The 15,856-nt window shown below is 45.7% G+C and overlaps 1 protein-coding gene across 1 annotated transcript in view; it reads right to left on the minus strand.

Annotated features, from left to right (window-relative positions):
- KIT (KIT proto-oncogene, receptor tyrosine kinase) overlaps positions 1 to 14,840 on the minus strand; it is a 55,067-nt gene extending 40,227 nt beyond the window's left edge. The window contains exon 1 of the mRNA XM_066316988.1: positions 14,692 to 14,840. Coding sequence (XP_066173085.1) covers positions 14,692 to 14,776 — 85 coding nt within the window. The 5' untranslated portion in view covers positions 14,777 to 14,840. The remainder of the gene's footprint in view (positions 1 to 14,691) is intronic.
- Between the last annotated feature and the right edge of the window lie 1,016 nt (positions 14,841 to 15,856).

Here is a 15,856-nt window from a genome sequence, read left to right on the forward strand (position 1 = left end):
GCAATTTACAAATTGAATAATGCCTCGTGCTAAGGATTCCCAGAGTGTAAAGTGGCTTTTTTCCTCTTGTCTTCTGAAAATAATGCCTCTTTAAAAAAACTATGACAGTGTAGGGACAACCAGTTGTAAACACAATGACTATTAGATCTGCTCTGCATTATGCACCAAAATATCATCTGTCTTTAAAAACAGAATTAAAACGGTGTTTAGAAAGATGAGAATGACTTTGTATCTTCTTTTTGGAGGAATAATTAAGTGACAGAAATCTGAGAGTTTAACTAACAACTTGGGCACTAATCCTGTGCACTAATCCCCACAGCATGTGTCCATCTGCTCTCTCATCATCTCTCCTCAGACTCGTGTCTGAGACTGCTCCATTTGTATGGCACCCCAGTGATGGGGCTCTTTCCAGGCTCCCTGTTGCTCTTGGGGACTCCAGTAACATCAACCATGTAACCATGGCCATGGCACCAAGAGTCATAATTCAGGAATCAGTTGTGTCGGCAATATATATGCTAGAGATGGTGTGAGATGTCCAGGTGCCAAAGCCCATGATACAGTGCCTGCTGTCTCCTCCCAGAGCTCTGGGTTCAGCTCGGGCAGGATAATGGCTTTACCAGTCACTAGCAGGACTGCAAACTTTCTGAGCAATGGGATGGAAAAACCCACTGCTATGTCCCAGCTGAAGTTTTCCAAGTGTGGGTATGCATCCTTGCTTTGTTACCTACCCCACACCTGGGCATGCCTCCACCCTCTCTCCACCTCTTTACACCTTTGAAAAGGAGGTGGAGTAGTACTTCAATCGTCAGCTGAGTGTCCCCATCTCAGGGAGGCCCCACCTGATCACAGGAACAACTCAGGACAAGCAGGAGAGAGGAAACCTGTCTTCTGTTCACATGGGTCCTGTGGCCTCAAGTGGGGCAGATGATCCCACTGAAAATCACAGATTGTGGATCCCACTGTGACATTCAACATTCCCCACCAGTGCATAGCCAGAGTACCACACTGGGATTCTGGATGACCCTCTAGAGCTCTTCTCAAGGGCAACTAGAGGGTGTTAGATGCTAACAAAAATACACTAATAATGGCAAACAAATACAATTCTAAAAAAACTAAAATAAACTTATAAGCTCAGAGTTGGACAACCCAAGTTCCATTTTGGACATTCTAAATTTGAGTCCTACAGCTGAAGAGCTTCACTTCCACAGCCCTAACTTCTCTTTGTTGTACAACAAACTTGAGTTAAGAACTACAATGCTGGAATCACTTGAGAACAAGGCTGTGTAACTGAAAAAAGAATATATGAATATATTAAAATGAAGAGAGAAGGAGGAAAGAGGAGGAGTAGAGCAGTTGTGAATTCTGCATACAGAAGGAACATCTGGGAAAATCAGGCTGGAGGAATTAGAAAATCAAACAGCTCTAGATAATACTGATAGGAAATGCAGGTCAAACTGCAGGGATATGATTAAGGACAGCAGAATGTTCCTGTAACAATTAAGGGATGTGCAAACAACAAAAGCTCACTCTAAGGAGTGAACCATCCTGGGAAAAAAAACACTTCATGCTGCAGCTTTTCAGCCTCAGCACAACACTCTTGTAGCATGGAAGAGCACATCAGGTGTAAGTCCACATCAAGCTCACAAGCAACTGGAAACCATCTCCAGCTGCCAAGCAAACAAAGGATGTGGGACTGCCGTGGAATAAAATGAAGAGTCAGACACTGTGGATTTTATTCCCAGCTCTGCCACAGATTTCCTGCACAACCTTAGGCCAACAGGTTAGTCTCTCTGCGGCAGCTTCCTCTTTCAACTCTTATCTAAGCATTAAAAGGAACAAGAAGTTTGTGGCAGCTCTATAACACAACAGATTGCTTCCAAAGAAAAATGAAACAAAAAACCCTGTGCCTTATCCCACGCCCTTCCACTTTCATGTCGTGTCAAACATCTCCCAAGGCAGAAGGACAGTGAGACTTCACAGCACAGTCACAACCTGCACACATCCAGTGCCAGCCTCTCTGCCAAGCCCACGGGATGGCAGTGCCCTGCCAACAGGGTCACTGCTGCTCAGCAGGGGCAAAAAATCCCTCACCCTGCCTCCCCAAGGGCTGGGACACATCGAAAGGGCATGGCAAAGCTCTTCTTTTCTGCCTTTTCCCCCTTGCAGTTGTCCATATCCCTCATACTCATCATCATTTGAGCTGCACAAACACGGCGCAACGAAAACAGTGACCTGACCATGACCTGATCCCTGGCCACGATTTCTAAAGCAGTTAACGTTTTTCTATCATAAATACACAGAGGAGCTAAACTTCAAATTACACAATGTCCACAACTTTTGTGTAAGACTGTGGGGATTGGATACAGCTGGAGAGACTATTTTTTTCAGTGCCCGTGCATTCTGGGCACTGGCTTCATTTCAAGGGCTATCACACAGACCTCACTCACCGTGGTTTTTCATCTGCAACAACATAAGAGAGCAGAAACAAGAGATAGGCTTTATCAGTTAAAGTAGTGGCAGTGTTGTAGATGCAGTGGTCCAGGGATATCAGCAAGACATGGCTTGCAGGGAAGTAATATCCTCTTTCAGCATACCCTGCACTGCTGGAAAAAATGAACATGTTTTTGGACACACAAGTCCCCTGCAGGTCTGAAAGAAGAGCAGAAGCAAAACTATCTCTTTTATACAAGTGCATAGGTCCTAGCCAGAAGCCCGCTCAATCTTCTCTTAGAGTATTTACACACAGGTCTAATTGAGGAATATCACCTTTCGAACTCTGTCTCTTATTTGTCAAAGCCACTATGACAGCTGACATATGCTATGATGGACACAAATGTAAGATCCTTCCAATTACATTTTCTTTGTCCTGCCATTTCATGCCCCAAGGAAAAATATAAAGTGTCAAACGTGCATGTTAATTGCCCTGGAACAACTTGAATTTACTCTGATGTATAAAACCTCCCAGATTTTTCAAAGAAGAGACGCTATCATATGCTTACTTGTTTCGTTCCACTTCACTAAACAGACACTCTCCCTTATGTTAGATGAAAGTTTAGCAATGGCAAATGTCAGTTTTAAATTATTTGATCTGAAAGCTACATGAGATCCCGTTTCAGCCAGGCTGTGAGGGAAAAGGTGGCCAGCCAAATAAACCAGCCACATCAACACCCACACTAGTGTCTTCCTCAAAGACACAGACCAAAAAATACCCAACACGTGATTGTCCCTGCAAGTGTCACGGACTCTCAGCATATCTGAAAGACAAATCCTTGCTGTCTCCTCTGCCCCAACTTCTTTTCAGAGACTGAAAAATTATCTGTCACTGGACACAATACTGAAGGCTGATTACACCTCCCTGCAGAACGAAGCGGTTTGTTTCTAACCCATCTCCCAGGGTCTGTGCTATCTGCTGACCAACAGACTCTTCAATGTTGTGTTTTCCAAGCAAAAAAATTAAGAGCTCGCGAGGTTGCGCTTGCTCTGAAGTTTTCAATTCTTGGAAGCTATACATTACAGGCAGAAAACCAGTGTAAAGGCTTAATGAGGGCTTTGACTTTTACCCAGCTGCATGAGGACAACCCCTGTCTTGTCACCCAGCCCTGCTTGCCCCCTTACCCCAGAAGGGAAGGGGGCAGAGGAAGGGCAGAGGAGAGCAGGAGGCGGGAGCTCACCAGCACAGCGCTCAAAGGCACAGCCAAGCTGACTCCATCTGCGAACAGCATCGAGGAGAAATGAAGATCTCCCACACAAAGAGCAAGTGTGGAACCAGCCAGCTGATTCCCACCCATGGCAAACCCAAGAGAGGAAGTGGCAGGAGGTTAGAACAAAGGCTGTCTTTATCGTCTGTGGAGGCATGGGCATGAGGAACTACAGAGGCTGGGGCTGTGAGGCACCCCCCTTTGCACTGAAAGCCCACGGTAACCTTCCAGCATCACAGTCTGGGGTTCCACTTACACAGACCTGCCCCATGACACACCTCATGTCCTGGCAGGGCACTTCACTGAACAAGTAAGAAGCACTTGGTGCTTACCACTTGCAGTGAAAAGAGCTCAGGAGACTGAGGGGACACCCAGGCACATCTGGAGAGAGGTGATGCCCCCCTCAGAACAAGATGTGGTTAATCAGGAAGAGCCTGACATCACTAGTATCAGAGAAGACACGGTAGCAAGAAGACAAATCCAGCCAGCTCTACGGACCCTGTACATCCCACTCTCCAAGAAAACAGAATCTTCAGACAGGATAACCACCAGCATCTAGGACAAGCTGTGACTTGTGGGTGGAAGCCAGCAGATCCTCCTGCGGGGGGTCTTGTCACACCAATTAGTGATGTAGCTCCCAGGACTCTGCTCCTGTACTTCAGAAGCTGGCTTAGAGCAGATTCCTCACATGACCTCCAAAACCATGTGAGAGCTGCCCTGTGCATGCATCCCCTCAAGGCCAGGGGCTGGGGGAGGCAACTGCACCTTCCAGAGACACAACCCACCCTCCTCCTCCCCACTGGCTTTATGTGCCTTACTGGGGTGAGGAGAACCCAGCCATGCAAACAGGCTATTATTGTTCCTGCCTGCTGAGCAGCTTGCCCTTTCTGACAGGCATCCTTCACTCTGCAAATAGAGCCATTTGTCAAAGGCAGACATACAGCTGAATATAATTCTAGTTTAGCACACAGGCTCAATGGCTACAGCAGGATCCAACACCGTGTTCCTTTCCAAGGCTGAGTATGGTACCTCCCTTATTCCTCCTTTTTCGAAAAGTCGTGGCTTTGGGGCATTTTCCTGTTGTTTCAGGGTTTGTTTTTTTGAAGGAGTACAATGTGCACTACAGTAGCCCAGTCACTTATCTTGAAGTAGTATGTGTGACAACCTATGCTAGGTGATTAATTAATTTCATTATATTACATTGAAGCACTGTGGTCTCTTATACATAAACTTCCCACCATGAAAGGAATCTACAGGAAATGTATTAAAGAATAAAAACCAAACCAAATGCATGACTGACCTGCCAGGTTGTTTGTTGTTGTTGGTTTTTTTTGTTTTGTTTTTTGTTTTGTTTTTATAACTAGAATGGTCTCTGCTTACAACAACTACCTGGTAATTCTTATTCAAAGACAAATACAGAGAACAGCTAAATATGTATATACGTACACACACAAGTAGATTTGCAAAAAAAGAAACGAACAACAAAAAAAAACAGCTGTATGCCACAGCACTTGTCAGTATTGAGATTTATACATTTAGACTGATCCTTACTCTTACTGAATTATTGCCTTCTTCCCTCTAATTTCCAAAATTACTTATTAACCAGCTGTTCCCACGGTTAGTTTTGTCAGCTGTTAGACACATAAACAAACAAATTATGAAGTAAGTATGGAGAATGATTAGAAGGCATGAAAAGGCACACTAATGCATAGTGTATTCATATTCAGCTGTCAAGCATCCCATCTACTCCCTTAATGGCTTTCTTCTCACTTCTCTTTGCTGACATTTACATTAAAAGGTGCAGTGTCTTTCAACTTCCATTTTGAACGAATGGTTCCTTGTAATGAGCAACACAGGCTTGAAAGCATGTTTTCTGAAATGCAGTGAAAAGGTAATTTTAACGAAGAGAAATGAGAAAACTGCAGAACAGTAAATCGTTTTGCAATCTGAATTAATGCCTGTTTGGAAAAGGCTCAACTGAGGAAGGAGATGTAAGACTTTTGGCAATGAGAATTCTAATTATTTCAAGACTTGGCAGTAATTTTATCAAATAGTAGCAATTTCATTAAAAGGTGCACTGGTAATCATCTACATAAGGCTTCCAGAGGGAAAATATACCAATAATTGCATAATTATGTTATCACTGCTCGAATGATGGACCACATTAAATACCACAAAGAGGAAGACTGCTTTTTACTTTCTCTAGATATTTAGTTCAGTACATTTTCCTAGAAGATTACAGCAATAAACAAGACTTTCAGATTAACATGTTCACCAAATTTTGCAGAAAAGACACAGCTATCTTTTATGTCCATAATACTTTGTATTCTTTTCCTTCACTGAAAGAACTGACAGATTAATGAGAAAAATTCTGGGTCTAGTAATAAGATAGAGCATTTATATAGTTGTGTTACTAAAATAAATGTCATTGCATCATGGCACAGGATCCATTTAATGGGCAGGTTTTAGGATATCTCCACATTTGTCCATATAAATTAACTGTATCTATTCAGAGATTTTTGACAAGCCTGCAAGAAGTTAGATTGCCCTTGTCTAAACAAGACTTAAACTTTTCTGTGAAGATGTTGGTAAAAAATTCTTGTAAAAGCGTTGTTTTACAGACAAACCCAAATCTATTAAGTTGTTTTTCAGTGAAGTACCCAGTGTATTAGATAAGTATCTTCGCATGTGCCTTCTCAAACTATGACTAGGAATTTCTGGAGGAGTCACTGGTACATTTTTCAGAACAACCCCGGATGAAAAATTTCACCTCAGACAATCACACCACCAGCCAGCAATATCTGTCACTGGTGTTGTCTTAGATAGAAGTGCTTTGAATACAGAGACTGGGATATATTTCTGACAATTCAGCTTCATTTCCTCAGTCTTCTGGCAGTGAGAGAAATAACTTGGCTGTTGAACTTCATCTCCAATATCAGGGAAGTCCAACTTGTAGGTTTTGCTTTTAAATTGTACTTTATTTTCTAGTTTACTTTAATTAGCCTTATCAGAAATTGCATATACATTGCATAGATATAGGTAACTACCTATTGAAAGGCAGTCTTCCCTCCTGCTCAGGAGATACACAGGGGATTGCTTAATGGGAGGGCAGCCTGAGTGCCTGCTTAAACAGGGAATTCCATTTCAGCATCTCTTCTGAATATATCTACTTTCCAGGAGACCATAAACACAGGGCTTACTTCAGGCTCCTTCCATTTGACCTCTTTCATTGTGCTGCATACCTCAAATCCTAGGTATGATAACATTAATACTACTGCAAAGTCAGCAATTTTATGTATAATACCTGGAAGTCAGACATGCTATGGAATAGGAAACTTCAACAGCTTGTGTTAAAATGAACACTGCCGGGAGGAAGCTTTTATTTTGTGGAAGATAACACAAGTTCTGTTCAAAGTACAAAAGTTTTGCTCATCCAGGCATAGAAAGCACCTCCATGGCATAGACAATTGCAAGCAAGCACCAAAAGTGAAGAAGAGAATCAGCCAGCCACTAAGCAGCAGAAAATGAATGCCTCAAGATCAGATCCTGACATGAAATTGTATATAAGGCACATAAACAGAACTAGTTCTGGTAAAACTACCCTGTTAAGCTGCATACTTAATTTAATATCACATGAAAAGTAAAATCACAGCGTTTTTATGATGCACGTTTTCCTCCGAAAAGGTAAAAATACTCAGCAGTGATTTTGAAAATGCAACGTAAATTTAAATTTACAGCTTCTCCAATCATTAAAAAAAATAAGAGCAAAAATTTATTCAAGCTGTACATTTGCTGTCAACATTTTAAAGATAATACAACTACTGGATTCATCAAAGTCAGGCCCTGAGCACCTTTAGGTACGTTGTGCTACAGCAATAAACCAGCCTTTGGCATCTGGAGTTTCCTAGCAGGTGCAGAGAAAATATTTCCTTTATTTTGGTTCATTCAGTACAACTCAATTAAGCAACTAGTCCATTCAAAGAGGAGCTACTGATCTGGAGCTGAAAAAAAAACCCATGGATGTTTCTTTCCATTGCTATTCCAAGAACAAGGAGAGAATGACATGGACTCATTCTAAAATTTTTGTAGCACAGTGATTAGAAGCCACCAGTTTTGACTACAGATAGGCCTTTCAGGCATTAATTCTTTATTTCAAAACATTTCTCAATGAGTTTTTTCTTCTCAATTGGCTGGCTTCTATGTGGTGCTATTTTTTATCTAACGGAAGAACATTTCGGAATTCTTGTTTCCTTCATTGTAATCGATGCAAATCATCAGTAAAAATCAATTAGCTAATACAAGAAATGTCAACATTTTCTATTTTCATACTAAAACATACACATGAAGAATCAGGATCAGTGTATGTATAACAAGCTACATAATTGCTTAAATACAGGCACAGTGATTAATCAAAGTAAGTATAACATTAACTGCAAGGGCTATATTTAATTAAAACTCTCTCTCAATGGTAATAAAGGAGGTTAAACCTTTCTTTGCAAAATGATTAAGTACAAATGCAAAACAGTTAAAATGAGGCTTACTGTTGGCTGATTTAAATCATGATTAAAATCAGATTTACAATGCTTTGAATCAAATTGAAGCACATAGTACGGGGGAAGTAACTATTTTATTGAACCTGGAAAAACTGCATTTCTCATCTGCAGTCAGATGTCAATTTTACACATCATATCTGAATGAAACACAAACAAGTCTGAGAGGGCTGAGAAGAGCAGGAGGAAAAGGAGTTATTACAGAAGACATTCCAAAAGAAAAGGTGAAAAAAGCTTTATCATAGAAAAGAGAAGCTGAAGGGTTTATATTGTCGGTGTGCCAAAATATGATTATAAAAAGGATGGTGGTGAGTAGTTCACTATATCCAAAAGATCAGAAGAATAAAAGGGTGGAATTAAACAACCAGCCAGGGAGATTAGGTATCAGAAGAAGCTTTTGACCTTTAATAACTATTTACAAGAAAAAAACAGGTGGTAAGAGTCTGCAGGCCAAATCTGCCTTAGAGCAGGTTAGGACAGAAGTCTGCGTGGGGAAGATCTGCTCCATCTGACTCCAAGGAAGAGTTGGGGACACACCAGGTGCCTGCAGCTCTCCTCCAGCCTTACCCAGGGAGGTCTATGGCAGCTCCCTAAGACTTGCCATGTCTCTTAGGAACCCAGCTGCAGGAAGAAGATGAATGCATGACGAAGTCACGTTTCATTCAGCAAAGAATGAACTTTCTGCAGGTCCTGAGGCCTGCAGATAAAACATTCAGCATTGACATCCAGTGCAACCATTAACTCCTGAACAAAAAAAAAAAAATTGAGATTAAGTAAGAGAGCCAGGTGCAGGTTTTAAATCTCAGGATACCCGTCAGCAGGAATCTAGTTTGTTCTGAATGGCCTAGGTATGTGAACACCCAAAACACTTCTATTACACAGCTCACTGGGATTTTCCACCCCTTCAAAGCATGCAGGCTTCTCAATGACAGGTTATAACCAACAAGCTTGATTTCTTTTTCGTGTGTGGCCTTTGCACGGTGCCTTTCTGGAAAACAAATCCACTCCAGCCTTCTCCAGACTGAACAACCCCAGCACTCTTTGCCTGTCTTCAGAGGAGACTTGCTGCAGCCCTCTGGTCCCCCATGAGGAGCATGGTCACCCAGGATGAGCACAGCTTCACCCAGTGACTGACAGGAAAAGACAGGAGATGTAGGACTAACCTGGCATTTGCCATGCTTCTGGAGAACCTCTAAGAGATGCATCTTGCTGATTTTCACATTTGCCTGCCACAGTTTCCATCTCTTCTTAACTTAAATCAGCCTCTTTATCACTTAAGATGTACAACTGCCAGTGCCTGGTTGACCAGAGAATTCTTCTCCGTATCAGGTATTTGATTGTGTTACGTGATCACAGATTCAGCTGCCAAGATGACATTTAAAATTATAGACATTTAATGCAGTCAGCCTCCTCAGTGACAAAAAAGCCCTGTAGCTCCTAATGTTACCCAGTGATGCTTCATTTTAGCTCAATTTCCAGGAATGATCCCTATGGAGCAGCCTACAAGTTCCATAGCATGGTAGCAACATTAGAAAATTGTCTGTTATTTACATGCCTCTTTGTTGTCAAAGTCAAGAGCCTTACATGCCGTAAAACAAAAAAAAAAAAACCAACCAAACTTCTGCAACATGAAAAATACCATTAAAAATCCATTAAATCTCAAAACCTGTGTTTTCAGAATAAATCAATAGAATCCCCAAGAGGAAATCCACTGAGAGAATAACATTTACTGAGCTTTTCTAATTGGTATCCCCTAGAAAATAGGAGTCACATTCTCCCCTCAAACACAGATGTTTACACTCTCCTTATGCTTTTACCACAACGGCAGCAATCTTGGCCAGTGGACAGACAATGCACTTCAGTTGTCATTATGTTTGGCAGCCAGCCAAGGGGACTGCTCACACACGTAAAATTACGTTCATTTATGACTGTTTGCAGGATTCATTGTCAAACAGGAGCCTATTGGAATAAAAAAAAAACAACCTTCTAGTTTCCTAAAAGTCACTGGAAAAGCCAAGCACAGTACTATAGAATACAGGCATATAGAAGAATATTGTAATTTAAAAATTCCTTTTGTGGCAAGGTCTCATAATTTGTGTGCGTTCTCTTCAGACTTTTTAAAATAAATGACCAAAAGATGTAACACACTTTCCTTAGATGCCACAGCATCTGTTCTTCTCTCCAGCCTAAAGTTGCAAGTGAACACCTTAAACTCTGTTACAGCTGAAAAGCCCCAGCCAGGGAAGTTGAGTCTCTAAGGGACAGAAACATCTGCAGGTTGTTTCTTGTGCATGGGAATGGTCAGAAAGACACCCAGAAATTTTAAAAAGGTAAAGCTTTGTACTTAAAGTGAGAAGGTACTTAGAGTAAATGCAATGCATTAGGATATCAGACCTCATTTCCTCCAGCCATTCTCTGAACAGCTGAAAGAGACTTAAGGAAATGAGTCAAAATCCTGGAAGATGTTTGTACTAGATGAAAAAGAAAACAACATCTGTAAAATCATGTGTCACATCCATAGAGCAAGACAGCGTGTAACACTTGAGCTCTGTAATGGCATTCATCTTCATGGACAGAGGAAAAAAAAGCTGAAAAGTGACTTAACCTTGAGCAATTACTGCCTCTCTTCTACAAGACTGATATGAGATTGTATCAGTCATTGTGTATTGCAGGTAAACATATATGTTGTTTAAACTCTTTGATGCTGTGGGCTCTTGTTTAATCCAGAATTTGTTGTTCCTTACCTTCAGATTCCATCAGACTGTTTACTGTTCAGACTAGAAAGCAGCTTTCCTTCAAAACACAAATGCCTAGTAGCTGGCATTTAGTTTGGCAGCTCCAAACATGCCTTAAAAATCTTTCTAATAGCTTACAGTAGCAATAAATTGTAGTTCAGACAGAAATCCAAATACTACAGAGACACCGTCAGCCTCTCAGAACCGACCAGAGAGCAGAAAGGACAAGCTTCACTGGGAGAACCTCCTACTGACTGGAATATGACCCAGATGTTTCTCCCAAGACCTTTCCTAGCTCATGTTTGCACATGCTAAAGACATATCCCTTCCAATTCCACCTGTATCCTGGTGCAGCATGTCCCTCCTGGAGGTGACTCAGGATCCTTTGCCTAATTCAGGCACCTGCAAAGAACTGTTACTGTCTGGACAATCACTGGGAGAGCTGAAAGGAGATGGAAAACCCACAGAGAGCCAACACAACCCAACAGTACTACCAGCTGCAGTCATCTGTTGACAAGAGGCTCTCTGGCAAAACAAGCACATGGAAATGCCTTCGGTCTCTGTGAATGGTATTTAAACAGGATGTAAATGGGAGCCTCACTTCTTGCCAAATTTGTCACATTCTTTATTATAAAGCCTGAACAAAAAAATCACTTAGGCACTTGCAGGGAAAGGGTTCCCAGTGGCAGTGCAAGGAAGAAGAGTTGAATATTGAGCAATCTTTGACATTTCCATTCTGCTCCTGGCAGTGGCCTTAGGCTACATTTCTGCACAGGAGACTCTGCACTGCCACAGGGGAGAAGGAGAAGGAGAGAGCAGAGATGGAAACAGGAGTAGGAAAGGCAGGATACTCAGATGGCTTGAGGGGGATCAAGGCAGTGATTGAAAGACAGCAATCAGAATCCTCATCAAATTCAATCTTCCTCCTTCAAGCTTCCTCTCCCTCATGGCAGACAGGTAGCAGGGAGCATCATGAAAACAGACATTCTTCCCTCTGGGCACAGGCAGAGTCTCTTATTACTCTGCAGCTGATTGGAAAAAAAAAATAAATTGATGGATGCTGAAAGGAACCATGTCCTGTCTTCCATGACCACAGGATGGAAATGCAAGACTCTGGCAGGGTACTGGATGGTGGGGGACAAAGAGAGCCTTGAGGGAGGACAGGAGAAGCAGAGAGAAAAGATTGTTCCAGAATATTGCATCAAAATGAGAACGAGGCAAGTCCCAAATGGAAGGAAGCATGGAAGCACGTTAGTTAGCAAGAAAAACAAAAAGTAGGAAGGGATTATGAAGAGAAAAGATGAATGGTTCACCCTTTGAGAAGCTACATTAAGTTGTTTTCTACACCCTCCTTCCCAGTTTGCATCCAAAGGAAGAAGCTCTTGACCGACCGCCAAAAAAAGATACTTATTATAAATCTGTATACTGATAAACAGGATAGGTCTCAACAGCGACTGTCAGAGATCATCCCAGACAAGTGTCTGCACAGAGGCAAACCCAAAAGTAACACAAGGTCAAACTAGCTCTAGAGCAATCCAGAACAGCACGTCAGCTCTGTCCTGCCTGTCACTTCTGATCTTCCTATGCCGCTGCCAGGACTCGAACCATCATGCTGATACCTCCCCCAGCACCACAAAACCAGCCCAGAATACTCCTACATCTGGGTGATACACAGATGATGCACATACACACCCAAGGACAGCTGTCTTTTGCAGCAGCAAGTTATTCCTTACAACATGGTGTGGTTTTGTTCACACAAGGTTTTGTCTGATGTATCCCTGAAGTTTCCCACAAGTGTATAAACCCAGAATGAGGAAAAAGATTGGGAGAAAGGTTCCTTCCTTGTTTCTCCAGTACTCTGGAAACTGCACCTCTGTCCTCCAGGACACGCTGCCAGGGCGACCTGTTTCCCAAGCTTTCCTTAAGGACAGCCTTACTATATGATGAAGGATAACCTTAAAGTGCAGGCAAGAAATGCATGAAGTATAGAAAGTTGGCAGGTATTAATCATTACAACGTTTTTAAAATTTCTTTCTAGGAATAACTCATTGGTCAGAGACTTTCCCACTCCTCTGGCCACAGCATTTTGCAGCCTTATGTGGCTACTTCTAAATAGGAAAGCCCAAACTGCCAGATACCACACTTACTCCGATTACCAATAAGCAAAAAGCAGCAAACAAAAAAGTCACCTAAACGAAACCATTAATGCATCCTAAAGCGAAGTGTTTTGCAATGAAGAAGTGTACATTGTCACTACTGCTAGTTTCTGGTGTTTTGGCGGTATTTTTGCTCCCCACGGGCAGAGGCTGGCGGAACCCTCCCTGTCTGTGTCACACGGGGTGCTCTGCAAAGCTCCTCTCTGCTGGTGGCAGCAGACGTTGAACACCTATCGCTGTGCATCGCTTCCCTGGATCCTCGGCTCCTTCCCAGATAAGCAGCCAAAGAACCTTTCACGTTATCTCCCGTCAGACTTCAGTGCCCGTGGCCAAATTCCTTCCCAAGTCTAGCAGCGACCTCCTTCCAGCACCTTCCCCTGGACATCTCCAAACGCCTCCTAAGCCTCACAAACCACGCGCGTAGATGCACGGCGCCTCTGAAAGCCGCGTGCGAAGTTGCCCAGTTCTGCAGCCAGATGCAGTATTTTAAAACCATTAGACCCGTGCTCCAGGGCTGTGAGATCAAGCAAATAAATCCCTTTTTAAAAAAGGCGTGGAAAAGAACCTACAACACACCAAAGTTTTAGCACCAGCTGACCCCCGGCAGGCCTGAAAGGCAGCCGTCGCTCTCCTCTTCCCCACGAAGGTCGGTCAGTGGCAGGACAGACCAGCCCCGATGCCCTGTCCGGCGGTGAGCCCTGCACCCGGGGCACGGAGCCCAGCCGGGACACGGAGCCCGGCCGGGGACACGGAGCCCGGCCGGGGACACGGAGCCCACCCGGGGACACGGAGCCCACCCGGGACACGGAGCCCGGCCGGGGACACGGAGCCCAGCCGGGGACACGGAGCCCACCCGGGGACACGGAGCCCACCCGGGGACACGGAGCCCACCCGGGGACACGGAGCCCACCCGGGGACACGGAGCCCGGCCGGGGGCACGGAGCCCACCCGGGGACACGGAGCCCGGCCGGGGACACGGAGCCCGGCCGGGGACACGGAGCCCGGCCGGGGGCACGGAGCCCGGCCGGGGGCACGGAGCCCGGCCGGGGACACGGAGCCCGGCCGGGGACACGGAGCCCGGCCGGGGACACGGAGCCCGGCCGGGGACACGGAGCCCACCCGGGACACGGAGCCCACCCGGGGACACGGAGCCCAGCCGGCCCCGGGAGCTGCACCGCGCTGCACAGCGCTGGACACCTGACGCCGTTCCTGCCCATTGTTCAACGAGCACTTCACCGCGGGGACATTTTGTCCTGATCCCCGGATAGTTTATTGTCAAAACAGCCCGGCCGGAGAGATGGAGGGGGGCGGAGAGGTTTCCCCGCCGGCCCTTCTCCCGGCGCACGGGAAACAAAGGACTTTATTTCCCCCGGCGGGGCGTCCCACAAGGGCAGCGGCGGGGCGATGCCGGGCACACCGCGGGCCGATGCCCGACCCCCGGCGCGGCGCTGCCCCGTGGAAGCGGCCGCCAGCGCCGAAGTTTTCCCCACCGCCGCCTCCGCCCGTGCCCACCCCGGCCCCGCGGGGCTCCGCGCCCACCCGCGGCTCCCACCTGCGGGGAAGAGGCTCAGCAGCAGCAGCAGCAGCAGCAGCAGCAGGGTACGCGCCAGCTCCCGGGCGAGGATCGCGCCCTCCATCCCCGCGCCGCCGCCGCTCGCACCGCCCGGCGCGGAGATGCCCGAGCCCCGCGGGACGCGGCGGAGTAGAGGCGGCCCCGCCCCGCGCCCCCGCCCCGCCGCGGGGATGGGCGCAGGTGAGCAGCTCCCCCGCCCCCCGGGGAAGGGCAGCGCTCCCGGGTGGCTCCTTCGGGCTCGTAATAAAGCCCCCAAACCGAATGGTTAAAGATTAAAAAGGACATAGCCCGGTGGGTGAATGTGCGCGCAGTGCTGTCGCGCTCGCCCCCCTCTCGGGCAGCATTCTGCCGTGCCGAGCACCCGCCCGGGGAACCGGGGCTGCGTGGGCACGAGTGGGACGTGGACCGGAGAGAGGTGGCGGGGAGCTGGAAACGGAGAGAGCATCCCTGAAAGGGCAGGTACAAAGCCGTATGCCTAGCTTTGAAATCCTCACTGAGCGCTCCTGGGGGTGTTACAATAGATTGTGGAGGCGCCAAAGGTGTCGCCTCCGCCCTGGCTGAGATGGACTGAGCCCGCTGGGGGCCACCACCTAACAAGTGCCAGAGCACCTCGAGTGAGACTTAAAAGTGTATGCTGTGGCACAAAGCGAAGACTTGAAGTGGCTGGTTTGGTATGGAAGAAGGAAAGCTGACAGGGAGCTTAAACATGGAAAAGGTCCTTAAGAAAAGGATTGTGAGCGATTGTTTTTCATGTCCCTCAAGGGCAAGGTAAAAAGTTATCCATTTAGTTCTCAGGAAAAGAAAATCTCTTAAATGTAAGGAAGGCAATAGCAAAGAGCAAGGAGGATTTAGACTGCAAATGCATTGCGAGAAGGGGTTGTGGAATCCCACAGAGGGAGGTTTTTGAGCACTGATGAGACCACTGGCGAGGATCTGGGAGGATTCCCTTCTGCAGCTGCAGAACTGGAGTGGAACTGCTCTGCAGGCAGAAATGAGACAAACTACACAAATGAGTAGCTTTAACACTGCTTTGGCAGTCAGTGTCCCACACTGCTGAGGAGAAGGAAAGGTGTACAGCTAACCCAGGCAAAGGAGTCATGCCTGCATTCTCCAGCCACGCTCTGCCCAAGGTATGCACAGGCAG

The sequence above is a fragment of the Sylvia atricapilla genome, chromosome 4 (assembly GCF_009819655.1).
Source record: "Sylvia atricapilla isolate bSylAtr1 chromosome 4, bSylAtr1.pri, whole genome shotgun sequence".
NCBI classification, from domain to species: domain Eukaryota; kingdom Metazoa; phylum Chordata; class Aves; order Passeriformes; family Sylviidae; genus Sylvia; species Sylvia atricapilla.